The 21,747-nt window shown below is 52.3% G+C and overlaps 9 protein-coding genes across 9 annotated transcripts; 5 read left to right on the plus strand and 4 right to left on the minus strand.

Annotated features, from left to right (window-relative positions):
- The first annotated feature begins 117 nt into the window (after positions 1–117).
- Gip (hydroxypyruvate isomerase-like protein Gip) lies at positions 118–1,007 on the plus strand. Its single transcript, XM_020947018.2, has one exon. The coding sequence runs from the start codon at positions 118–120 to the stop codon at positions 919–921; it is 804 nt and encodes a 267-aa protein (XP_020802677.2). The 3' UTR covers positions 922–1,007.
- On the minus strand, positions 924–3,212 carry LOC110179458 (ADP-ribosylarginine hydrolase CG2909). Its single transcript, XM_020947017.2, has 4 exons — positions 2,894–3,212; positions 2,702–2,846; positions 1,634–2,640; positions 924–1,322 (listed from the first exon to the last, which is right to left on the minus strand). Exons 1-4 carry the CDS (start codon positions 3,068–3,070, stop codon positions 1,119–1,121), a joined length of 1,533 nt encoding a protein of 510 aa, XP_020802676.2. The 5' UTR covers positions 3,071–3,212; the 3' UTR covers positions 924–1,118.
- A 60-nt stretch (positions 3,213–3,272) lies between these two features.
- Positions 3,273–6,240, plus strand: Vps26 (vacuolar protein sorting 26). Its single transcript, XM_020947114.2, has 2 exons — positions 3,273–3,770; positions 3,930–6,240. The coding sequence occupies exons 1-2, from the start codon at positions 3,627–3,629 to the stop codon at positions 5,277–5,279; spliced, it is 1,494 nt and encodes a 497-aa protein (XP_020802773.2). The 5' UTR covers positions 3,273–3,626; the 3' UTR covers positions 5,280–6,240.
- A 159-nt stretch (positions 6,241–6,399) lies between these two features.
- On the minus strand, positions 6,400–7,005 carry LOC110179536 (uncharacterized). Its single transcript, XM_020947115.2, has 2 exons — positions 6,688–7,005; positions 6,400–6,616 (listed from the first exon to the last, which is right to left on the minus strand). Exons 1-2 carry the CDS (start codon positions 6,856–6,858, stop codon positions 6,467–6,469), a joined length of 321 nt encoding a protein of 106 aa, XP_020802774.1. The 5' UTR covers positions 6,859–7,005; the 3' UTR covers positions 6,400–6,466.
- Positions 7,006–7,347: 342 nt separating this feature from the next.
- Positions 7,348–9,154, plus strand: LOC110179624 (WD repeat-containing protein 18). The gene is made up of 2 exons (XM_020947230.2): positions 7,348–8,211; positions 8,277–9,154. Exons 1-2 carry the CDS (start codon positions 7,441–7,443, stop codon positions 9,081–9,083), a joined length of 1,578 nt encoding a protein of 525 aa, XP_020802889.2. The 5' UTR covers positions 7,348–7,440; the 3' UTR covers positions 9,084–9,154.
- LOC110179626 (UPF0184 protein CG14818) lies at positions 9,094–9,693 on the minus strand. Its single transcript, XM_020947234.2, has 2 exons — positions 9,495–9,693; positions 9,094–9,423 (listed from the first exon to the last, which is right to left on the minus strand). Exons 1-2 carry the CDS (start codon positions 9,571–9,573, stop codon positions 9,212–9,214), a joined length of 291 nt encoding a protein of 96 aa, XP_020802893.2. The 5' UTR covers positions 9,574–9,693; the 3' UTR covers positions 9,094–9,211.
- Positions 9,694–9,704: 11 nt separating this feature from the next.
- Coa8 (Cytochrome c oxidase assembly factor 8) lies at positions 9,705–10,768 on the plus strand. Its single transcript, XM_020947231.2, has 3 exons — positions 9,705–9,891; positions 9,958–10,230; positions 10,304–10,768. Exons 1-3 carry the CDS (start codon positions 9,841–9,843, stop codon positions 10,517–10,519), a joined length of 540 nt encoding a protein of 179 aa, XP_020802890.2. The 5' UTR covers positions 9,705–9,840; the 3' UTR covers positions 10,520–10,768.
- Positions 10,769–11,554: 786 nt separating this feature from the next.
- Positions 11,555–20,065, minus strand: trr (trithorax-related). Its single transcript, XM_020947229.2, has 7 exons — positions 19,391–20,065; positions 13,594–19,316; positions 12,989–13,528; positions 12,326–12,921; positions 12,137–12,266; positions 11,889–12,071; positions 11,555–11,787 (listed from the first exon to the last, which is right to left on the minus strand). Exons 1-7 carry the CDS (start codon positions 19,851–19,853, stop codon positions 11,695–11,697), a joined length of 7,728 nt encoding a protein of 2,575 aa, XP_020802888.2. The 5' UTR covers positions 19,854–20,065; the 3' UTR covers positions 11,555–11,694.
- Positions 20,066–20,509: 444 nt separating this feature from the next.
- On the plus strand, positions 20,510–21,667 carry mRpL16 (mitochondrial ribosomal protein L16). The gene is made up of 3 exons (XM_020947099.2): positions 20,510–20,786; positions 20,858–20,923; positions 20,983–21,667. Exons 1-3 carry the CDS (start codon positions 20,738–20,740, stop codon positions 21,597–21,599), a joined length of 732 nt encoding a protein of 243 aa, XP_020802758.1. The 5' UTR covers positions 20,510–20,737; the 3' UTR covers positions 21,600–21,667.
- The last annotated feature ends 80 nt before the right edge of the window (positions 21,668–21,747 follow it).

The raw sequence follows: 21,747 nt of genomic DNA on the forward strand, positions 1-21,747 counted from the left end.
AACCGGCAACACTGGTTGACATTGAAACTAACAAAAAGTCGTTATATAGAACTATAGAATCGCAGTCGGAGCGCAATTCAGTTTCTGAAGCGAACGCAGGAGGAGATACCAGACAAGATGGCCACAGCACTGAAGTTCGCAGCAAACCTCAACTTTCTGTTCACCGAGCGGGCGGCGACGATTGCGGAGCGGGTCCGGCTGGCCCACCAGAACGGATTCCGGGCCGTAGAGATTCCCTATCCGGAGGGCGAGACGGGCGCCGTGGTGGACGCCGTGCGGGAGACGGGTATTGTGGTCAGCCTGGTGAACCTGGCCTTCGACAAGACGAGCGACCAGCTGCGCTTTGGCTCCACCAGTGTGCCAGGGGCCGAGGGCTTGTTCCGCAAGCAGCTAGAGAGCACCATCGGTTTCGCCAAGCAGGTGAACTGCGGCAAGATCCACCTAACCGCCGGCCTCTTGCCCCCTGGTGGGCGGGAGAGCGACTACACGGCGACGTACACGTCCAATCTAAAGATTGCTGCCGATAGCCTGAAGGCGAGCGAGATGATTGGCGTGATAGAGCCAATTAACAAGTACGCCGTGCCCGGCTACTTCATGAACTCGTACGCCAAGGCTGCCAACGTGCTGGGCGCTGTTGGTGCCGACAACCTGAAGCTGCTGGCCGACATCTACCACCTGCAACACTTGCACGGTAATGTCTCCAAGACGCTTGAGGAGTACAAGAGCCTTATTGGCCACTTCCAGATTGCCCAGGTGCCGCACCGTCACGAGCCGGACGTAGCCGGAGAGCTCGACTACGGCTATGTGTTCAAGGCCCTCCAGGAGTTCGGTTACAGCGACTGGGTGGGATGCGAGTACAAGCCCAAGACAACGACGACCGAGGGTCTTAGCTGGGTAGCAAGGCTGGGCTATGCGCTGTGATCTGATCTTTACACTGAATTATTGCATTTCACTTTAAAAAAAGTTGTATATACACGTTTTATAAACATAAAGTTGGTTAAATCTTATGGCTTACAAGCTCTTGTCATGCTTAACTCCCGTGGAAAGGTCATATAGTTGACCTACACAGCCGGCGTTGAAAGACACGGCGGCCAGAATGCTTCAGCGATTAGATAAGATTAGATAGCCTTAGATCCCTGACTGTCACTCTCGCTCCGTAGCACCCGCTTGGCGTACTCGGCGACATGGATGACGCCGTGCTCTGGCGAGGCAATGTGCAGGTTGTTGCCATTACAAAAGTCCGTGTTAATGTAAGGGTTGTGTAGCTCCGCCACCAATGTGTGGCAAGCTGTGGAGGAGTCGCCCGTAGACTTGAGCATTTTCTGAAAGAAAAGACAGGACCAAATTAATACCACAAGCGAATTATGCCAAGCATTTGATAGGTTATATATTCAAAGTTTCCCCAAAATTGGTAGAAAGCCCAACTGGACTGTATCATCTGTAGAAGTTTTCCATTTAGCTGTGTCATATCTTCTATTTTCTGTTTGGCCAAAGATAATATAAAATATATGGTGGCCAAGCCGCAGGGTTTCGGTAGCCACTGCGGTTAAGACTTGATTTGATAGTTACTGAAGCTAGATAAGCTCTGAAATAATTTTAAGGTAGGTCAAGTCATTGACTCCCGTCTACTCACCATCCAGAACTCGTTGCCCGGCAACGCATTGCCATCCCAGGCATAGGACACCACCAGCAGCATGTTCTCCAGCTCTGGACCCGTCAATTTCGTTGCCGGATTGCGCTTTGATATGCACACTCGTATGCCGTTGTCTGGATGCCCTTTTATCTTTACCAGGGAGCCGTTGCGTAGACCGCCACAGTCGGTGATAGAGAACCAGGAGAAATGCACAATGCCCACATGGCTTAGCCGTTTGCCCAGCGTGCGCATGCGCTGCTCGAATGTCTCCAGAAAGATGCGCTCCTGCTGGGCGGCCACCTTCCACACGCCTAGGCCAAAGCCCACCACATGGATGTAGGCTGACTTGTTGGCCAACTGCGCCCGTGCCTGAGCTTCCAGAAGCAGCATATCGAAGCTTATGGCATAGCGCCGCTTCATCACCAGATTGTCGAAAACGTCCAACTTGTTGCCCGACGGTCCGAAGCGCTGGTTATCAATGGTGGCCTGGCCGTGGAGCAGATCCCGGGTGTCGTAGAAACCGCGCCACAAACGCCGGTAGTCTTCGGTTCGTGTTTTGGCCGGTGCATCCAGCGCCAGGCCATACCCTTTCTCTCGGGTGTTCTGCGTGCGTGCAATTACAATGTCCTGGAACTCCATAAGATTACGACGCGACAAGCGGGCTCCGATCATGCCGACGATAACACCGCTCGGCTCCAAGGTCTTGGAGCCCCTAGCGACTCGCCCACAATTGGTTCGTTCGCCCTCGTTGATGAACTCGGTGAGAGAGCTAACGGACAGCAGGGCGGACAGTTTGATGTCATCGTAGCTGAGAACTTCGGCCAGGACTAGAGGTGCCTTCTCCTCCGGTGTGCCAACGCTCTCAAAGCCGCTGGCCCCCTTCTCGCCGCTCAGTAGCAGGTACTTGTCGTTTCGGGCGAAGAAGCTGGCGCAGCGCTTTTCCAGGAGTCGCTGTACGAAGCCGCAGAGGGAGAGTGGCTGGTAAATGGGCTTCTCCACGGAATTGCCTATGTAACGAGTAAGACGTAGTTTACAAACGAGAATCAGCACGAGATTCCTCTCACTCACCCCATTGGCACTTGTGCTCCAGATACTGCAGGTAGAGACCCAGAGTGCGCTCGTGTATTACTGGATAGACGGAGGCAATCTGCTCGTTGATGCTAGTCAGCCTATTGGAGCTCTGGCACTTCACCCGGACACTCTCTACGCCAAACTGGAGCACGGAATAAGCGGGTGATACTTGATCTAACAATTACTTACCTCCAGGGGAAAAGTCCTGGATTTGGCAATCAACTTAGCCGACTCCTCCGGTCCGGCAACTGGCTTCTTCACCTTCCGGCAATCTTTCAGCAGTTTGCGCCCGAAATCCGTCAGCGGTTGGGAATCCTCGGCCACGGTAGGCCAAACTCGATCTACGTCAGCTCCAAATAAGGACATGTTGTCGACTGTTGATGTTTCGAAGTTGTTCTGTTGTGAAATACAACTTTTCTTCCCATTTTAATCCGAATTTCGCAAATGTGCTCAATTAGTTTGTTTGTTTTAAATGTGACTGTCTCTCCTGCCAATCAAAACGTTGTCCGTTGGCCAGTATTTCAGTATTTTCCACATTACAGTGTGAACAGCGGTCAGTATTTTAGTATTTTACATGCGCCCACAGTGTGGCAACGGCGGCAACTCTCGACCAGGTGGCAACTGAGACTGTGTGAAAAATTGCAATTTTTTTCCATTTCACACACACACAGACGCAACACACACGCCAGCAGCGCAGCAAACGCCGCAGAAAAACGCCCATCAATTTCTCGAGCGGACCGTAAGCGGTTAGGAAAGCGGACGGACACCAGCTGGATTGGACAGGACGGCCAAACCGCGGCCACCGCCACCAAGCACAGCGACATTCCAGCCGACCCAAGGAGTAATAGTAAGCCTGAAGAAGTGGAGAGGCGGGGCAGTAGAAGCAGAAGAGGAAGAAGAAGCCGATTCGAGATTATCAATTATGAATTTCCTGGGCTTTGGCCAGTCAGCGGACATTGAGATAGTCTTCGATGGAGCCGAGCACAAGACAGCAGAGGTCAAGGGCGAGGATGGCAAGGTGGAGAAGATGCTGCTCTTTTACGACGGCGAAACGGTGTCCGGCAAGGTGCGTCCACAGTCCCCTTTAGCAGTCTTTAGTCTCCGGAATTGAGATTTCTATTATCAGCACATATCCAGCGTCCGCTTCTGCTTTCCATTCTCATTCTTTTCTTTCGTTTCTTCTCTAATTTTCGGCTGCAACCCCCCGATAATGCGGCTTATCTAGGTGAACGTGACCCTGAAGAAGCCGGGCAACAAGCTGGAGCACCAGGGCATCAAGATCGAGTTCATTGGACAGATCGAGCTGTTATATGACCGCGGCAACCACCACGAGTTCAAGTGCCTGGCCAAGGCCTTGGCCCGGCCCGGCGATCTCATCCAGAACAACAGCTATCCGTTCGACTTCCCGAACGTGGAGAAGCAGTTCGAGGTGTACGCGGGATCCAATGTGCGGCTCCGCTACTTCCTGCGCGCCACCATTGTCCGTCGCATCAGCGACATCACCAAGGAAGTGGACATCGCAGTGCACACGCTGTGCAGCTACCCGGAGATGAACAATCCCATCAAGATGGAGGTGGGCATTGAGGACTGCCTGCACATCGAGTTCGAGTACAACAAGAGCAAGTATCACCTGCGGGACACGATCATTGGCAAGATCTACTTCCTGCTAGTACGCATCAAGATTAAGCACATGGAGATCGCAATCATCAAGCGGGAGAGCACCGGCACCGGACCCACCATGATCAATGAGAACGAGACCATTGCCAAGTACGAAATCATGGACGGGGCACCGGTGAAGGGTGAGAGCATACCCATCCGGGTGTTCCTTGCCGGCTACAATCTAACGCCCACCATGCGTGACATCAACAAGAAGTTCTCGGTCAAGTATTTCCTCAACCTGGTGCTGATGGACACCGAGGACCGGCGCTACTTTAAGCAGCAGGAGATCACGCTGTGGCGCAAGGCGGACATTCCGCGTTACCACAGCGCCCAGCAGCAACAGCAGCAGCATCAACAGCACCAGCACGTCCCGCTGCACGCGCCGCCGCATCTGGTCAGCGGACCGGCCGCCCCCACGGTGGCCCACTCCCTGATCAGCACCAGCAGCGGCGAGGCGGGCGGCGCCCCAGCCTCGGTGGGCACAGCCGGTTCCGGATCTGAGTCCAAGATGGGCCTGTTCACAAGAGAGAGTCCGAATCAGGAGTTTAGCCAGCAGCAGCTAGACTCCCCGCCGCTGACGCCCAGCGAGCTGCCAACAACGGCCAACGAGGAGCCAACGCCTGCAACAGCCTCTGCCGTTTCCGCTTCGATTCCAACGCCGGCAACATCTGTCCCAGAACCGGCCCCCGAGCGGGGCATGGGCGATGGCGCCGCAGCGGCCACCACAAGTGTCTCGCCCGTTGCCATGCTCTCCAGTTCGCCGCCGCCACTGCTGCCAGCATCTCCGCACTCCCGTTCCGACGGCGACTCGGCGGAGCAGGCGCCACAAAACGATGAGGAGGACGACGAGGCTGTTGGGGACGGTTCAGTGGCTACTGCGAAAAAGGTCAGTGCCACGCCACTGGCCGCCGATTGAGTGGGAAGCTGGGGCAGTAGCCAGAGCAGATGGAACTATTACGCATACAATATTCGTATACAGCAGCAGGAGCAGGAGCAGCAGCATCAGCAGCGGCAACAAAATATGCATATATCTATTTTTTTAAAGTTAATTTAAAGTTGTTAAAAACTGTTTTATTGAGGTTATGCGCATCATCTACCAAAAGCAAAAAAACAAACACAAACAAACAAAATAACGCAAATGATAGTAACGAAATAACGAAATCGAAACCTAGGACAAATGAGAGAGACACGAGGCGAGGCGAGGAGACCTCGTAGCTATTGTATATCCAATCTCTAAGAGTGTTAGAGATACAATTTTGGTATTATTGATAAATGAGAAGCGAGAGAAAACAGTGGCCACTAGAACAGAAACCAGGGACAGACACGAGAGGAGTTGGAAGCGGAGACGAGACAGAGAACAGATCATCCAGTCCGAAACTAGTTAACTCCCCCTATGTATTCCGATGACCTGACCATCATTCCCCTCTTTACCTTCTTCCCTTGCTGGGGGTACGGGCCCGTTTTTGGAAAATTAGATTTTTCAATTTGAAAAATGTTAAAATTGCTTTCTAAAAGTGAGAAGAAACCCTGAAATCAAAATGTGCATTAAACTAAACAAACTCAAATACGGATAACAGCAAAAACGACTACAAAAGCTAAACTTACACACATGAAAAAACAAAACAAGACAAAACACACCCATTAAATAATAAAGTTTTAGTCTATATAACATACTAACGAATCGATGCTGGGAAGGTTCTTCTGGATTGATGGAGCGACGAATTACAATGTTACATGCCTTGCATATGTACATAACAGTTCATATACATATACATAATATACATGAAATACGAAAATATATATACACACATATATACACTTAGAGAACCGCAATTAAACGAATAAAGGCGATGAGAGCGCGAAAGCTAAACACAAAACAAGTGGAGAGAACAATAGATATTTCAAATTGAAAAACAAAGGGTTTCTGGGGTAAATAATGCTAATATTACTAAGGGAGGTTCAGAGAAGCTGATCACTGACGTTACTGACCTCTTACTATCCTACAAATCTTACAATTTCCTAACCATTACGTAATATCCATTAAAAACTTATATTTATTTAACACATAATGCGGGATTTAACAAAGTTCTCATGGACCCAAATCTAGTCCCAGGCCTCCTTGATCTTAAGCTGGTTCAGTCGCTCCTCAATGGTCACGTGCGGCTTCATTTTGCGCAGCGTCTGCTCGTCCGTCCACTTGGCCACCAGCTTTTCGCGCTTCTGCAGCTCCTTGGCATGTCCCGAGGATTCTTCCTATTGGCATATATTTGAGTTATTATTACATTATAATATATTTTGTTCCTGCATTTGCAGAGAGTACTTACCAGTGTCAGGTAGGGATGCCGGAGCAGCAGCATCACCTGCTCCTGTCGCTCGTACTCGCGGGTTAGTGTGTCCATGGCCCGCTGGCTAACCGGCTTAACCAAGCGCCGCTTGCCACGAAAAATGTGGCCCGGCACGGTTTTCTTGAAGAAGTTTATTACCGTCACCCGCATTTCTCTTGGCTATGCTTTTTAATTCTTAATTCATACAAAAACACTAAAATAATCACTTATTTTTATTTCTGTTGCACAAGTTTGGGAGTAGTGTGACCGGGTCTCGTTACACTTGGAAAGAGTACAATGACGAGAGGAAAATATACTAAGAAGATACCTAGCGTTGCCATATGGCGGAAGAAAAACCTTTCGGTACACTAGTGCGGGATGCATAATATACCAGAAATCACGGAACTATTGATAACTAGATAATTGGGCCGATTGCATTTTTAACAGCATACGTCCAAAATATTGGTATTGTGTATAATTTTAGCATACTTTTAGGCAGTAGAACCTGTATGTGGTCTGTTTGCTTACGTTAACAGGCAAACAGAGCACATTATATGCTTATCTATGATTTCAATCATTTTTTGTAGTTAATTTTTATTAATTTAATGTAATAATCCAAAATAAAAATGGTCTATAAAAATATTGTGTTATCGATTGATTATGACAACTGGTCACACTGTTGCGGCCGCGCACGTGTGAAGATATCGAAGTTTACAAGTCAGTACTGAAAACAAGGAAAACCCATAGCCAAAAATGGCAGATGCCGTTGAGGCCTTGTTCATCAGCACCGGCAGCGAGGACAACACAACATGCAGCGTCCAGGACCTGCGAACCGGCACCGATCTCATGCGGTACAAGGGCGGCGGCGTGGCCCAACACCACGGCCTGGCGATGATAAGTCTCAGCTATGTGTTTGCCGCCAATTCAGCGAAGCCGTTGATTCATGTGTGGCCAATCAACAAGCAGGAGCAGATGGCAAGCCTTCGGTTTGTGGTGCCGGGAAAGGTTAACGCCCTGTCTCTAACGCCCGACGGCTGCTTCTTGGCTGCGGGAATCCAGGAAAACATCTATTTATGGCACATGAACACCGGGCGTATGCTGAATACGTTGTCCAAGCACTACCAGCCAATCACCTGCTTGCGATTCACCGACAACGGCGAGCACTTCATAAGCGGGGGCAAGGACGGCGCTGTGCTCGTATGGGACCTGACCTTTGCAGCCGCTCCCCTGGACACGGGTAGCGGGCAGGACAGCACTGAGCCGCTGTACAGCTTCAATGATCACGGTCTGGCCGTGACGGATCTGTATTCGGGTGTGGGAGGCATTCGCTCCCACCTTTTCACGGTCTCACTGGATCGTTGCTGCAACGTATATGACCTTCTCGACGGCACCCAGTTGCTAAGCGTGGTCTTTCCCGTGGCGCTACACAGCGTAATCGTCAATCGGATAGAGACGCAAGTCTTTGCAGGCTCCGGGGACGGCAAGGTGTATGTCTTCCACATGGAGAAAGCGCCGCGCATGAAGGTGAGTGCAACTATGTCGGCTGTATCCTGTTAATATTAATCTCTTGTCGTTCCCGTTTCTCGCAGGAATACCATGTGGAGGAGGATGAGCTGCAAGCCTTCGTGGGCCACACCGCTGGTAAGGCCATCACCAATTTGGCTCTGAATATGAGCTCAACATCGCTCGTATCCGGCGGCGAGGACAACCAGGTGTGCGTTTGGGACGTGGGCAGCCGCCAGCTTATTAAAACCCTGCCCCAGAATGGCCCAGTGACGAACCTGTGCGTCCGCCTGCTTACTCCCGCAGTGTTTCTGCCGGAGCACAAACACACTCAACCGTTTGCCGACACTCTAAAGCGAATGATCACCCCACGCACCAAGGACGATTACATCGAACTGCTAGTCACCGAAGAGTACGCCAAAGGACGAAAATCGCCTGAACTGGACCTGACGAAAAGTTACCCGGGCACAGATGCGGAAATACTACGCCAGCTGATAGCGTCTATGTATGTGGGCAAGTCCCAAGACGACAAGGATGAGGCAGAGGATGAGTGTGATGCGGAGGAAGTAGAGTCTGAAGTAGTAGAGGATATGGAAGCCGAAGCAGCAGATGAAGATGAGGAGGCTGTCGTAGAGGAGGAAGAGGACGCCGTGGAGGAGGAAGCGGATGCAGACGAAGCGGAAGAGGATGCGGACGAGGCCGTGGAGGACGCAGCTGCGACAGCCAATGGCGTTGATGTACAGAAGCTGCTGGAGGAGAATAAACGGCTCAAGGAGGAGTCCAAGCGAATGTTTGAAATCATTTTCCAGTACGTCTCCAACAATGATTCGGCGACGTCGCCGAGGGAGTCACCTGCGATCAAGACGAAGCGAAAGAAGCCGCGCCAGAACTAGTCCTTAGAGATGCTTTCATTTACGTTTACTTAGAGATTAAGAAACAATAATACATGATACAAAAAACGAAACAATTATAAGGGATATGGGTGCTCAAAACAAACAAATAACTGGTGGTCAGGTGGCCACTACTTGGCCTCGTTCTCGTTGCCCGACTGACCTTCCATGTTGTCGTCCTCGGGTTGCGCCGCATTGTCCTTCTCCTCGGCCAGCAAGCGGCGGATTTCCCTATTGGAGTTGAGCAGCTCGCGGAGCTGCGACATAATGTCGTCCGTGCGTTGTTCCACGGCATCTAGGGCGCAGCTGAGCTCGTCCAGACTTTGGTTCACATCCTCCATCTCTGCAAGAGGCACCATATAAGTGAGGCAATCTCGACAAGCTTTGTTTCGACCAAAAACGAACTAAACTCACCCTGCAGATCCGCCTCCTGGATGTTGGCGCTGCCTGATTCGCCCGATGAGGTGGGATCGTGGTTGTTCTTCGGTGACATATTGCCTGCTGGACTGTCTGCCGTCGCCACTTGTGCTTTTTGTTTGTTATTTTCCAGTTCAGCTGTTTTTCTTATATTTTTATTTGTAAACTCCTATTGTCACGGGACAGCTAGAGATGGGACAGCCAGAATCGATGAATCAAAGCTCGTGCCACAATATTTTCAGTATTTTGTTGTCCCCTTGTTGGTATATTTTTGGGACTGAGCTTTGGTCCCTCTGCTGACATAACGTAACAACAAAGACAAATCTCCAATTAACTTGATACAATGAACAAATGCATTAAAAGCCAGCCCCACCGCCGGCTACTGTTTACACAAGTGAGTGCCTGTCTTAACAGATCAACCAGGGAATCTAATTGAAATATTCTACTTGGATCCAAGCAGCTATCCCGCTGCTATGCCGCCGCGCAGTCATCACCTGCGGGACCCGAGAAGGCGGCGGCCATCGGTGGCGGTGGGCTGGCTAACAAGCCCGATCCGCAGGACATAAAATGTGACTACATTGGTCCACCGGATACCCAGTCCAACCTGCGACCATATGTGCGTCACTATGATGACAGCGAGACGCCGTTGGCGAGGAGTTTGCGGCTCAAACGCACCGAGGTTGAGGCCTGGAACGTGGACTTTTGGACGCGGCACAACAAGCGCTTCTATGAGGTATGAAGGGATGAGCGCATAATGTATATTCTTCCTAATGCATGCCGTCTCTTTCTTTTTCGCTGGTACACAGGAGAAGGACGATTTTGTGCGCCTGCACAAGGAGACCGGCACCGACGACGTCTCCGCGGACCAGATGAGTGAGTTCTACAAGTCGTTCCTGGACAAGAACTGGCGCATCCACCTGATGTACAACATCTCCTGGTACCTCAAGAACTTCGACATCCTCACTTTGGCCGCCGGTGTACAGCTTCAGCGCCTTGTGGCGCGTGCCAAGCCACGATCATAGACAGTAGCCTCTAGCCGTAGACTCCCATTTGTTTAATTGTTATTGAAGTCTAGAACATAAACAACCCCGAGTTAAGTTTGCATATCTCTCGTCTTTGTAATCCAGAGCATAAGGTTTTAGTTCCCGGCAATGTATAGGTTTTGTTCTTGCATTGGAAAACCGCTCTTTATAGGATTTATCTTCGTGTTTAGGCAGATTTAGCAAAGAAAACCCATATGCTATAGAATAAAAAAAGGTACTTAATTAAAATGGTGGCATAAAAGTTTACTTAAATTAATGGGGATGAAAAATACACTTGCTTGGAGTTAGTTGTAATGCTTAAACGTACGTCGTAATTGCAAAACTAGTTAAATAATAATATAAAATAAAAATATGCATCTACCAATCAGCGTATATATATATATACATATATATATCTTTACATATATGTATATATATTGTGAAAGAAGATTGTACACTTTTCAAATACTACTATGCCGCTTGAGAAACAAAGCAAGCTTTCATCTTAAATGTCTGCTCCTTGCGTCGATAGAAGAAAAGACGTGAAAAAAATGGGGGAAAAAATAAAATAACTATAACTATGATAATGATATTAATAATAAAAATAATGATAAACAGAGAGGGGAAGGCACACACGCATAAAGTCAAGTTTGGGTTGGCCAACGATCGGTCTGTTTATCTCACGATTATTTCGAAAATGTGGATGAGGGTTGTGGAGTTTTTGATTGCGAGGAGGATTACATTACAAGGGGGCGCGCGGCGGTCATGTCCTAGCATTAACATTTATGTATATTCTCTCTCTATATATGTATATATATATTTTATGTAGATGGGGCAACGATGGCAATCGTTCAATTGAAACTATGAAACACTCTCTTTCTGACTCCGCTCCTTCCTTGGATTACAAAATTAGCTACAGTGGGCACATCATCATCATCATCATTCTTATCGTTGATATACATAACTTACAAGGCTCTAGGCTCTCATATATATAAATATATATATGCATGAGCACCTGGATCTGAATATATATATATATATATGTACACGGTCTCTACTTTATACTGCTTAGCGTGATTCTACCTAATCGATCAGATTATAACAATTCCTGTGTTCACTGGGCGCGGAGCTTCGATGCTCCTCCTCCAGTTTGAATAGCTCCTCCTTAGTTCTACTTAGTTCATCCACTTGCAACAGTTGGGTGCCCCGCAGGCGCACGGGATCTTGTGCGATTCGTCCTCGATGTCGAACTTGTAATCGTACGAGAGCTGAGAGACAAGAAGGGACCAGTTAGAAATGTATATATCAATATAATATCGATTTATCGCGATATATTAGAGATTTTTGCACCAGCACTCCGTAATCTTACCTCCTCGCCGCGATAGATCTTCCGCTTGGCGAATATAATGATGCGCACATCCCGATCCACCTCTACGATCTCCGTCACGCAGTTGGGATTGCACGAATGGTTGATGTAGCGCGCCAAGCCGCCGCTCAAGGTGGCATCCACCACCCGATCCTCGTCCAGCCGGAACATGTAGATGCCACGGTTCTATAAGAACGGAGAAGTTAATGATAGATAAGGAGTTAGATAGTTCATTAATGGCAATACTCTACCTTTGACTCATATTGCTTCTCGCGTATCTCGGAAACCTCAGTGCGAATGACCTCGCCTATGTACTCGATGATCATTGTGTGCTTCTCAATGTCCCGGGCGGCATACAAACCCAAACCCTGGATCTTGGATCTGCGAAGGAAAGGGGAACCTTAGGACTATGTACTAGAAGAGGGTCTGAGTGGTCTTACCTGGCCAGGTACACGTTGTTGCGCCACTCCTGCTTCATCTTCTTGTACTGCGAGCTCTTCGAATGGACAAACTGCTTGCTGTAGGGACAGGCCACCTCGCCGGCAATGGCCGCCGAATTGGCCATCCGCTGGGTGCTGCAGCTACCGGCCGTACGCTGCGTGTGCGGCTTCCGCCAGACGAGTAGCTGCCGCTGTTTGGGCTCCGTTCTTGCCGCTCCCGATGGATTGATAGCCAGAGGGAACTCCAGTAGCGGATTGCGTCCGTATTTGAAGCGGTAGTCGGTGAGTGTCTCGATCCCCGGCAGGCTCTCCAGTATCCGGACTATAGTCGGCTCCGTCAGGCCGAAGAGATCCTCGCCACTAATGTGCTGCGGAAAGAGCTGCAGCCACTTGTGCACCTTGCGTAGCCGCGTGATTGGCTGGAGAATTTGCTGCCACACCGCTGACGGTGAACTGTCGCGGAACTCGCGCTCCGGCTCCTTGTCGCCGGCGTCCTGCACCACGATGCGGAACTCGGGCTTGCAGCCGGCCTCGGCAATGCTACAAATATAGCGACACCGCCGATTCGGTCGCCGCACACACCAGTAGTACCGGCTCTGTTTAAGGGGAACAAAGGATATGAGACAGAGATCTACTAAACAGTTTGGAGCACGGTCTACTTACCACCTTGTAGCCAATGGGATAGATGTAATGGGGGGTATGAAAGGCTTCCAGCTGATGAGGCAGAAGCTGGCCCACGTTGAGGAAGGTCATATTGCCCACACGTAGCAGATTGCTTAGCTCCGAGTAGTGCATGACGGTGGCCACCTGTCGGTTCTCGTCGCGATCGACAAACACCCGCCGGTGCACAACCAGGGAGCTGAGTTCATTCTCGGTTCCGGCCGCCGTAGCAGCCACGCTGGCAGCCGTGGAACCGGACCCTGCTCCAGAGCCCGCTCCGCCAGCCAGTCCTGAGTGCGCATGACCATGGGCACTGCAGTGGACGGACTTGTTCTTGTAGAAGACACACTCCTCGCGTATGGCACAGGGCAGGTGATACAGGCTATTGCAGCGCGACTTGAAGCACTTGATGGTGGCGCCCAGCTGGTGGCAGGCACTGCAGGCCTGGTTCAAGCCTGACTGCAGCGCTGTCTGGAAGTTCATCAAAGCCCCGGATACCGTCTCGTAGACGCCGTTGCTCCACAGAGCGCAATTGAGATGAACCTGCAGGAAGGGTGAAGATTTGATTAGATGATGAACAAGAAGAACCATCGACTCTCGTTACTCACCCATTTGTCCACATCGAAGTTAAGCAGTCGCGAGGGTCCGTCCGCCTTGCCATCACCCCGCTGATTGCAGAACACACACTGCCTGGTGTCTTCCATCTGCTGTTGCTGCTGCTGTCCACTAGCCTCCGTTTCCCACACTGTGTTGTTAACTGCTCCCGTGCCAGTTCCCGCTGCTCCGTCAAACTCCAGCTTGATGGCCGTGGTTTCGGGAGCAAAGCAGTCCGCACTAAAGCACTTGACGATGCACTTGCGCTGTGGCGGGTTGCCGGACATTCCCTGCTTTACGTCCGACTCATCCTCTGGCTCCTGTTTGACAACCGTCTCGGCGACAGCCGCTAACCCGTTGCCACCGCTGCTGCTGTTGGTGCTGGGCGAATCCATCGAGGAGGGGGCATTGCTGGACGAGTTGGTGCCACCGCCTGCCGGCTGAAGCAGCAGGCTGGCCGCCTCCGCCGCCTGGCCCTCTTTGCCACCGCTCCACTTGAACTTGGCGAAGCAAGAGCGGTCGCAGAAGTAGGCGAAAGGCGGTGGCGGTGACTTGCGCGGTAGCATTGCCATCAGTTGGGCGAGGCGCGGCAGCTGCTCCTCCAGCGGCGGAACACTGTGTCGTGGCACTCGCAGACCGGAGGCATGAACCACATTGCCGCAACTGCGGCAAAGCTTGCGGCGCCCGTTGAGAATCTTGCGCAGGTGGCCATGGCTGATGTTCAGTGGCCGCTTGAAGTCGTCCTTGTGCTTCTCGTCCAACTCCTGCGACTGCTCCATAGCCGTATCCTCGCCCAGTTTGTCGGCGCTGCCACTGCCCGTCTTGTCCTCGATAATCTTGCAGGTAAGGGCGGGCGTCAGGTGGAGCAGATTGGCCAGATCCCGCAGTACACCGGCTATGTTCTCCGTGGAGGAGGCGGGCAGTGCGAGTATCACGTTCTGGTTCTTCTGCTGGTAGTTGTTGTTGTTGTTATTGCCCAAGGATCCCATGCACATGCCCAGCTCCAGTTGCTGGGCCTTGCGCAGCTCCTCGCCACAGGAGCGGAGCAGTGGCGACACGGGCACGCGCATGGTTATTGGATCTTCTGGCAGGGCCACCGGCGACATGCGGCCGTGGCATCGGCTGTTCCCATTAAGGATTATCAGACCCGGGTAGCGGGAGAGCCGGGGCAGGGCCGCCCACGCTGCCACAGTTTCGCCCTCCACCAGCTCAATGGTCTCCATATTGCAGTCCCTGACGGCGCCAATGTGACGCTGCAGGCGCTCGCGAGGATTCCGTTCGATGTGCGTGGAGAATTCCTGGTCGTAGAAGTCATTCTGTATGCTGGACAGCGGTAGCGTCTTCTCCACGTCCGTACATAGCGATGGCGAGGGCGATCTGGTGGCTGCCGATCCACCCACCAGGCCGCCGCTTCCACCGAAGCGGTCACTGTCGTAAAGCGAAGGTATCCCCGGCAGGCACACGCGGCCATAGCGTCCAAGGATGGCTCCATCGCAGTCCTCCAGGCCCTCCAAGTGTCGTCCGAGCGCCCAGCCGCGGTTGTTGAGGGATGCGCTCTTTAATTTTCCAGCACCGCCAGCCGACGAAGATGATGATGAGGACGCTGTACCGCTAGCGGCAGATGCTGACCCAGAGTTGGCTCCACCGGAATTGGTGGAGGGTGAGCCTCCGCCACTGGCGGCCGCCTCGTTGCTGCCGACAAGAAAGTGAAAGTTGCGGTTGAGATGCGGCTCCAGGACCTGCAGCGGTTGCATCTGGCGGATGTGCGTGAGCAGCTTCTCAGTAAATGCATCGTGGTCCTCCTCGACTTTGGAGAACTTGCGCACTCGCTTCTTCAGCATCGGTGAAGCGCCGGCTCCCGCTCCTGATCCACCACCACCGCCGCCGCCAATCGTGACGCCGCCGCTGATTACGTGACCCGTGCCGGCAGCGCCGCCCTGGATGTACTGCGTTCCCGGTGGCATACCGGCTAGCTGAACCATGGCACCAGCCGGCAGGGTGCCGGTTAGGTCCTTGAGAGCTCCGGCTGCCTGGCCGGCGTTTAGATTCGTGCGTCGCGGCTTCTGAACTTCCCGTTTGCGCCGCTTTCGTTGATCCCCAGCCTTGGGCTCCATGGTGGGCACGGCACCAGTTCCGGGCATCGGAATTGGCACCGAAACCGTGCCGGCCTGCTGGTGCTGGAGCTGGTTCTGATGTTGGTGCTGGTGCTGGAGCTGCTGCTGTTGCTGAGAATGCTGCTGCTGATGCTGGGGATGCTGCTGAGGATGCACGGCGACCTGTAGCTGGTGCTGCTGCACTTGGAGCTGCATTTGGGCGGGTATCTGTCCGGTAATGTGTCCTGGGATTTGTCCTGGCATCTGCCCCGTCAGTTGTCCCTGCATGGCCGCCTGCATTTGGGCCTGCATCTGCACCTGACCCTGGCTCTGCATGGGCTGTAGCTGCATCTGCTCGGCTCCTCCAGCGGACTTCTTCACGTAGCTAACCAGTTGTACCTTTTCTGCTCCTGCCGTGGGTTGGTTTACTTGCATAGATGAGTTGAGCTCCACTTGTTGCTGCTGCTGCTGCTGCTGCTGCTGCTGTTGTTGTTGTTGCTGCTGTTGCTGATGCTGCTGAATCTGAAGCTGCTTCTCGTCGAGCTGCGGATGCATGGGCAGCTTGCGTTTCTGGGCCTCGCCGGGCTTAAAGGACATCTTGGTGGCTGCTCCCAGGGCATTCGTTGTGTCCAAATGATTGCTGTTTGTCCACGCTGCCGTCACAAGCGCTCCTCCCGCCGCCGCCATGATTGCTCCGCCACTCTGTTCCGGATGCGGCAGCTGCTCTCCTTGCTCCGCTGACAGCGACTCCTCGCCCTGGTCCATCGGCACCGCTTTGGGCTTCATCTGCTGCAGCTCCTTGGTCGCCGGCTGCTTGGTGGATATCGAGATGGTGACATTGGATACAGGCGCAGTGGCCAGTTCGTAGGATGGTGGGGCCAGGAGCTGTTCTGCGGGCTTGCTTGTATTATCCGGAATCACCAGCTTGTTGGCCGTCACAGGTCCAGAGATGAAGGACGTCTCCTTGGACACAATCTGGACGGTCTGCTTGACCTGATGCGGTGGTGGTGGCGGCGGTGGCTGCAGCTGCACCTGCAATTGCTGCTGCTGTTGCTGGGGAGGTGCTGGTGCCTGTAGATGTGACTGTGCCTGAGGATGTGGGTGTTGCGCTGGCACCTGGTTCTGATTCTGAATGGTGGCCACCACCACCGGTTGCGGCTGCTCGTTCTTCTGCTCCAGCTTCGGTTCGCTCCCGCTGGATGTCCCGCTTCCTGAGTTTCCGCTTGCATTCGCAATCACAACCGTGGATACTGCAGTACCAACCACCGGGGAAGCGGTGGCCACCTGCTGTTGTCCAGTGGTGGTAGTTGTGGGCGTGGCCACAGATCCACCGGTATTAGTGTTACTTGGTGGAGTGGCCGTGGGCACCGGCGGTATGACCGGACGTGCCAGCTGATCCTCCAGACTGCTGACCTTTCCCATGCTGGGCGCACGTACATTGATCACCTTGCGGGCGGAGAGGGTAGCCGACGAGGCGGAGGCACCGGCGACGTGAGCAGACGTGATGCTTATCTGGTTGAGGCTGTGGCTGCTGCTGCTGTTCTGCAGCAGCTGCTTGAGCAGGGCATTATTTGAATCCTCCGATCCCGTGCGCTGGTTGCTGTTTACAGTTGTTGGCGTTGCACTAGCACTGACGACCACTGGAGGATTAACTGGATGAGGCGCAGGAGTGGGTGCGGAAGCTACAGCTACCTGAGCTTGATTCTGAGTCTGATTTTGCGCCTGGTTGATGGTAGTCATTGTGCTGTTGGCATTTAGGCGTTGCTTCTCTGGCGTGCCCATCTCCTCGGTACGCTCCTGGTCACTGGGCGTGGCACTTGCACTTGCTGGCTCCTTCACCGCTACCTCTTGCTTGACCAGCTTAACCTTTGGCTCGCCGCCGACAATCTCTTCCAGCTTGGCTCCGCCCTCGGTGGCCAGGCCAACGCTAAGCTTGGTGGCCGCGGCATTGTTGGCCAGCGTTGTTAGCTTCAGCTGCATGGGAGCAGGAGCACCACCCGCAGAAGGAGTACCAGCAGCAGCAACGGAAACAGCTCCCGCGCTGGTCGATGATCCTCCTCCTTGCCCGGTCTTGTCCGCGGCACTGACATCCTGAACGAGGGCATGGTGCATCTGCAGCGCCGACTGGCTGGTCATAGTGGTGGTGGTGGTGATCATCTTGGGCTTCTGCTGGGCCATCGTAGTCTTGGACAGCACCAGGGATATGTTCTTGTTCTGAATGGAGAGAATGGGTCGTGAGCCCATCACCGGACTGTTGATGCAAATGGTGCCCGCCGACACGGAGACGGTGGAAGAGGTGGCTCCCAGATCTGAGGCACTAGTCATGGTCACCGTCACGGGTGTCCCGCCTCCTCCAGCGGCATTTGCTTGTCCTTGAGCCGCCTGAACCTGATGCTGCTGCTGCTGCTTGAAGATGTTAAAGCCGGGCGGACAGTTGAGTGTGTTCTTGTCCAGCGGCTTAATCACCACGCTATTGATGTTGGCGAACTCTTCTTGGGCCTCCTGGGACTTGCTTTTGTTGAGGATCTTCTGGATGTTCTCACTGTACGCTGTTATCTTGCGCGGAGTCGCAGCATCGTCCTCGGACGAGGATGCTCCCGCTACGGACGACACCGATGCCGTGGCCGACGCCTCCTGGACCATCGCAAACGTCTGGCTGGGATTGGTGGTTGTGATGGTTACTATACTGCCGGTGGCTGGAGCCAGGCCCCCGCCGCTGGTCACCTGCAGCTGGTGCGTCTGCTGCTGCTGTTGGTGCTGGTGTTGCATCTGCAGCGGCAGGGCCATCTTCTTGTTGACCACCTTGGCGGCCACAATTTTGGTGGTGGCGGGTTTGATTTGCAGGCCGGAGAACGAAACGATGGTGCCGCCAGTGTTCTTGGGCACCCGCTTGATCAGCTTGGTGAAGTTGTGGTGCTGATGTGGATGCGCATGCGGGTGGACGTGCGGATGGCCCTGCTGCCCGCCGCCGCCGCCTCCCAGTGTCGGAGCGGCACTTACAACGGTGGTCACTTGGCCGCCTGGCTGCAGAAGCTGCTTGCTCTCGACAATTGTCGCTCCGCCGGCTGTGGCCGCCCCGCCGCTCATCAGCGGCTTGAGCAGCGGCACTGATATGGTCTTGTTACCAATGGACACCTTGGCCGTGGTCTGCGTCACCTCCGACAGCTTCTTGGCATTGACCACCAGTTGGGTGGTCTTCATCTTATTGTGCAGGTTCACGCGATTTAGTAGCGTCGTCGTGGGCTGCCCCGTCTGGCTGCCCGTGACTGTTGTGTTGAATATGTTGTAGTTGCTCTGGCCGGGCTTCTGCGTGAGAATGGTGGTGGTGGCGGTAGTGGCGCCTCCAGTCCCGCCACCTGTGGCGCCATTGTTATTGGCATTCAGTATGATGGTGGATGTGGTTCCAGCTCCAGTTGGAGCATTACTAACAGCTGTTACTGTTGTGCCCGGGGCTGAGGCCGTGGCCACCGCATTATCTCCGCCGCCGGCTGGCATTAGCACGTAGTCGAGATCTTCCGCCTTGCCTGGATTCTCTGTATGATCCTGGCCAGAGCCACTGGGCTCAATTGAGATGATGGAGGCGGTGGATGAGGAGGAAGAGGACGAGGATGAGGCGGCCTCCTTTTTGGTAAAGCTGGCGAAGGCTGTGCAGGGCGAGATTTAGAGGGTTAATGTGAGGTTGGCACTTCTGACTGATGGGTAAGGTGAGAACACTTACTGTGCTTGTCGGTGGCATCCTCCGTCGTCTTAATTGCACTCATCTCGGCACCAGAGCCGAAATTGCACACTATTATCTGCTGCTGCTGTTCGCGTGCGTCCCAGGCGCCATCCTCCTGGCCGCCTGTCGCCTGCGCGTCCTGCGTGTCGAGCGCAATTTTGGGCTGGGACTGGACCTGGACCTGCTGGGCCTTTACCTGCTGGCCAGCGCGCTGGTAGAGAATCTGCTGCGACGGTGGCGGGGCCACCGCTTTGGCGGGCAAACTGGGCGCTGCACTGGGCGTTCCGAGCAGCAGCTCTGTCTTGGCCTTCTTGCGTGTCGAATCCTCCGCAGGATCATCGGCGCCACCGCCGCGCTTTTGGATGCTCACCGCACTGAAGGCGGCCACCGCCGCAGAGGCCACACGTTCGGGTTTCGCCTTTTCGGCGGCACCAAGCGATGTTGTCACCTTCGATATATTCATAACAAACAGACAAGTGGGAACGCTATGCGCTGGAAGCGATGCGTTACGTGGGACGGGGCGGACGAGCGTCCCACTATGGGACTACGAACACGGCGAATATTAGGTTTAAGTAGCGAAAACATGCACGATTTGTCAAAAAAAATTTATTTTCGTGTAGGTAGTAGAGCTGAAAAAACATTGATGACACTATCGATAATATCACATATCGATTAAATGAACCTGCCTGTCACTATCGATTGCTTTCGATTATCGGTACAGGGAAAACCTTAATTTAGCTAGAAATTATTAAATTACCAATGTGTAGAGTGTTTACCACAACAATCATATAATTTGGTATATTATCTATAATTCTGCTCATTAAGTGAGATGCAGAAAATTCATTTTTAATTTTTTATGAAATTTTTGTTTCCATGAGTACCCATACTTTTAAATCTCAATTTTTGAAAATACTGGTGAGTCGTTTCGAAATACATATATTAAAATACATCGAGAGCTCAAAGAACTATATACAGAGCAGCTCTTGGTCAAAATTATTTAACAATTATTTAAAACTCAGTTGATTACACCATTGAATAACTAGCAATTTATTAAATGTATGAATGAAATAAGTTAGATTTTCCCTTAACGTCTTTATTTAAGATCTTATGAAATTGAATTAAGAATAATTTTGAAGCAAAGCTTTAATACATATTCCACACATTTTTAAAAAACAAATAAACTGTAATTTTCCAGTACTGATCCGATAGTTACAACTTAAAGTGGCACTTGTTGCCGAAACGGTCACACTGCAACTTCCTCAACGCTGGCAACCCTGCTTATTGTTGATGCAACACATTTTATTAAACTATTTTGGAAATATTGCAAGTTTTTAATAAAAACCCGCGATGTTGGCTCTGAAAACTGCCACACAGCTTTTCAAGCAGACTCTGGCAAGTAAGTAATGCCTTTTCTTTCTTCCCCGCATAGAGGATATTGAAATTTTCACGTTTTCCATTGGTTTGTAGCGGGCAACATTGCTGTGGTCAATACGGCCGGCCTCAAATACTTTGCTCCGCCTATTAAATACAAGAGTAAGTAAAGTTATATATCATGTATATTCGTAGATGCAGTAATAATATCTTACCCACAGATGTGGAGCAGCCGGAGCGACCGAAGCTAAGAATCATGGAGCGCCAGCCCCAACTGCCGCCTAACATCCGTCCGCCTAAGATGCAGAAGCGACTGCGTTACATGCGCGGCCCAGAAACAGTGCACAACAGCCTGCTTCACAAGCAGTACGCCATCGTGGCCACGGGCGGAGGCCGCCTCCGTTGGGGCCATTACGAGATGATGCGTCTGACCATCGGCCGGAAAATGAATGTTAACACCATGTTTGCCACCTGGCGCGTACCAGCTCCCTGGCAGCCGATCACCAAAAAGGGACAGGGCCAGCGTATGGGTGGTGGCAAAGGCGCCATAGATCACTACGTAACTCCCATCAAGGCTGGCCGCGTTATTGTCGAAATCGCCGGCAAGTGCGAATTCGTGGAGGTAAAGAACTTCCTGCAGCAAGTGGCCAATCAGTTGCCCTTCCAGGCCGCTGTCGTTTCCCAGGAGATGCTCGACGAGCAAAAGGCGGCGGAGGAGGAGCATGCGCGAACCAACGAGAATCCCTTTACGATGAAGTACGTCATCCAGAACAACCTCAACGGCTGCCATAGGTGGCTGTCGCCCGTCGATCACAAGTGGTTTGGCAAGCACTTGTAGGATGTTCATTTTATTTGTTCCCCTTAACCTTTACTGATTAATAAACAAATCTTTGTTAAACTGTTAAACGGTTCGACTCCACCTTTTACACACATGTTAGATGAGCTCTTGGGGTATGTCCTGGCCAGTCTCCGTGGGATGCAAGGAC

Source organism: Drosophila serrata, unplaced genomic scaffold, assembly GCF_035046125.1.
Source record: "Drosophila serrata isolate PLE 108 unplaced genomic scaffold, ASM3504612v1 contig_276, whole genome shotgun sequence".
Taxonomy (NCBI): Eukaryota; Metazoa; Arthropoda; class Insecta; order Diptera; family Drosophilidae; genus Drosophila; species Drosophila serrata.

What these genes read in the sequence shown, in the direction of transcription:
- Gip (XM_020947018.2), top strand. Translation starts at nt 118, where the DNA reads ATGGCCACAGCACTGAAGTTCGCAGCAAACCTCAACTTTCTGTTCACC.
- LOC110179458 (XM_020947017.2), bottom strand. Translation starts at nt 3,070, where the DNA reads ATGTCCTTATTTGGAGCTGACGTAGATCGAGTTTGGCCTACCGTGGCC. An exon ending in CCAGGACTTTTCCCCTGGAG is followed by an intron (nt 2,847 to 2,893) that starts GTAAGTAATTGT and finishes TCCGTGCTCCAG; the next exon opens with TTTGGCGTAGAGAGTGTCCG. An exon ending in CGGGCAACGAGTTCTGGATG is followed by an intron (nt 1,323 to 1,633) that starts GTGAGTAGACGG and finishes CTTTTCTTTCAG; the next exon opens with AAAATGCTCAAGTCTACGGG.
- Vps26 (XM_020947114.2), top strand. Translation starts at nt 3,627, where the DNA reads ATGAATTTCCTGGGCTTTGGCCAGTCAGCGGACATTGAGATAGTCTTC. An exon ending in GCGAAACGGTGTCCGGCAAG is followed by an intron (nt 3,771 to 3,929) that starts GTGCGTCCACAG and finishes CGGCTTATCTAG; the next exon opens with GTGAACGTGACCCTGAAGAA.
- LOC110179536 (XM_020947115.2), bottom strand. Translation starts at nt 6,858, where the DNA reads ATGCGGGTGACGGTAATAAACTTCTTCAAGAAAACCGTGCCGGGCCAC. An exon ending in GGCATCCCTACCTGACACTG is followed by an intron (nt 6,617 to 6,687) that starts GTAAGTACTCTC and finishes ATATGCCAATAG; the next exon opens with GAAGAATCCTCGGGACATGC.
- LOC110179624 (XM_020947230.2), top strand. Translation starts at nt 7,441, where the DNA reads ATGGCAGATGCCGTTGAGGCCTTGTTCATCAGCACCGGCAGCGAGGAC. An exon ending in AGAAAGCGCCGCGCATGAAG is followed by an intron (nt 8,212 to 8,276) that starts GTGAGTGCAACT and finishes CGTTTCTCGCAG; the next exon opens with GAATACCATGTGGAGGAGGA.
- LOC110179626 (XM_020947234.2), bottom strand. Translation starts at nt 9,573, where the DNA reads ATGTCACCGAAGAACAACCACGATCCCACCTCATCGGGCGAATCAGGC. An exon ending in CCAGGAGGCGGATCTGCAGG is followed by an intron (nt 9,424 to 9,494) that starts GTGAGTTTAGTT and finishes TGCCTCTTGCAG; the next exon opens with AGATGGAGGATGTGAACCAA.
- Coa8 (XM_020947231.2), top strand. Translation starts at nt 9,841, where the DNA reads ATGAACAAATGCATTAAAAGCCAGCCCCACCGCCGGCTACTGTTTACA. An exon ending in GCCGGCTACTGTTTACACAA is followed by an intron (nt 9,892 to 9,957) that starts GTGAGTGCCTGT and finishes GGATCCAAGCAG; the next exon opens with CTATCCCGCTGCTATGCCGC. An exon ending in ACAACAAGCGCTTCTATGAG is followed by an intron (nt 10,231 to 10,303) that starts GTATGAAGGGAT and finishes GCTGGTACACAG; the next exon opens with GAGAAGGACGATTTTGTGCG.
- trr (XM_020947229.2), bottom strand. Translation starts at nt 19,853, where the DNA reads ATGAATATATCGAAGGTGACAACATCGCTTGGTGCCGCCGAAAAGGCG. An exon ending in ATCCCATTGGCTACAAGGTG is followed by an intron (nt 12,922 to 12,988) that starts GTAAGTAGACCG and finishes CCCCTTAAACAG; the next exon opens with AGCCGGTACTACTGGTGTGT. An exon ending in AGATCTATCGCGGCGAGGAG is followed by an intron (nt 11,788 to 11,888) that starts GTAAGATTACGG and finishes CTTGTCTCTCAG; the next exon opens with CTCTCGTACGATTACAAGTT.
- mRpL16 (XM_020947099.2), top strand. Translation starts at nt 20,738, where the DNA reads ATGTTGGCTCTGAAAACTGCCACACAGCTTTTCAAGCAGACTCTGGCA. An exon ending in TTTCAAGCAGACTCTGGCAA is followed by an intron (nt 20,787 to 20,857) that starts GTAAGTAATGCC and finishes ATTGGTTTGTAG; the next exon opens with CGGGCAACATTGCTGTGGTC. An exon ending in TCCGCCTATTAAATACAAGA is followed by an intron (nt 20,924 to 20,982) that starts GTAAGTAAAGTT and finishes TCTTACCCACAG; the next exon opens with ATGTGGAGCAGCCGGAGCGA.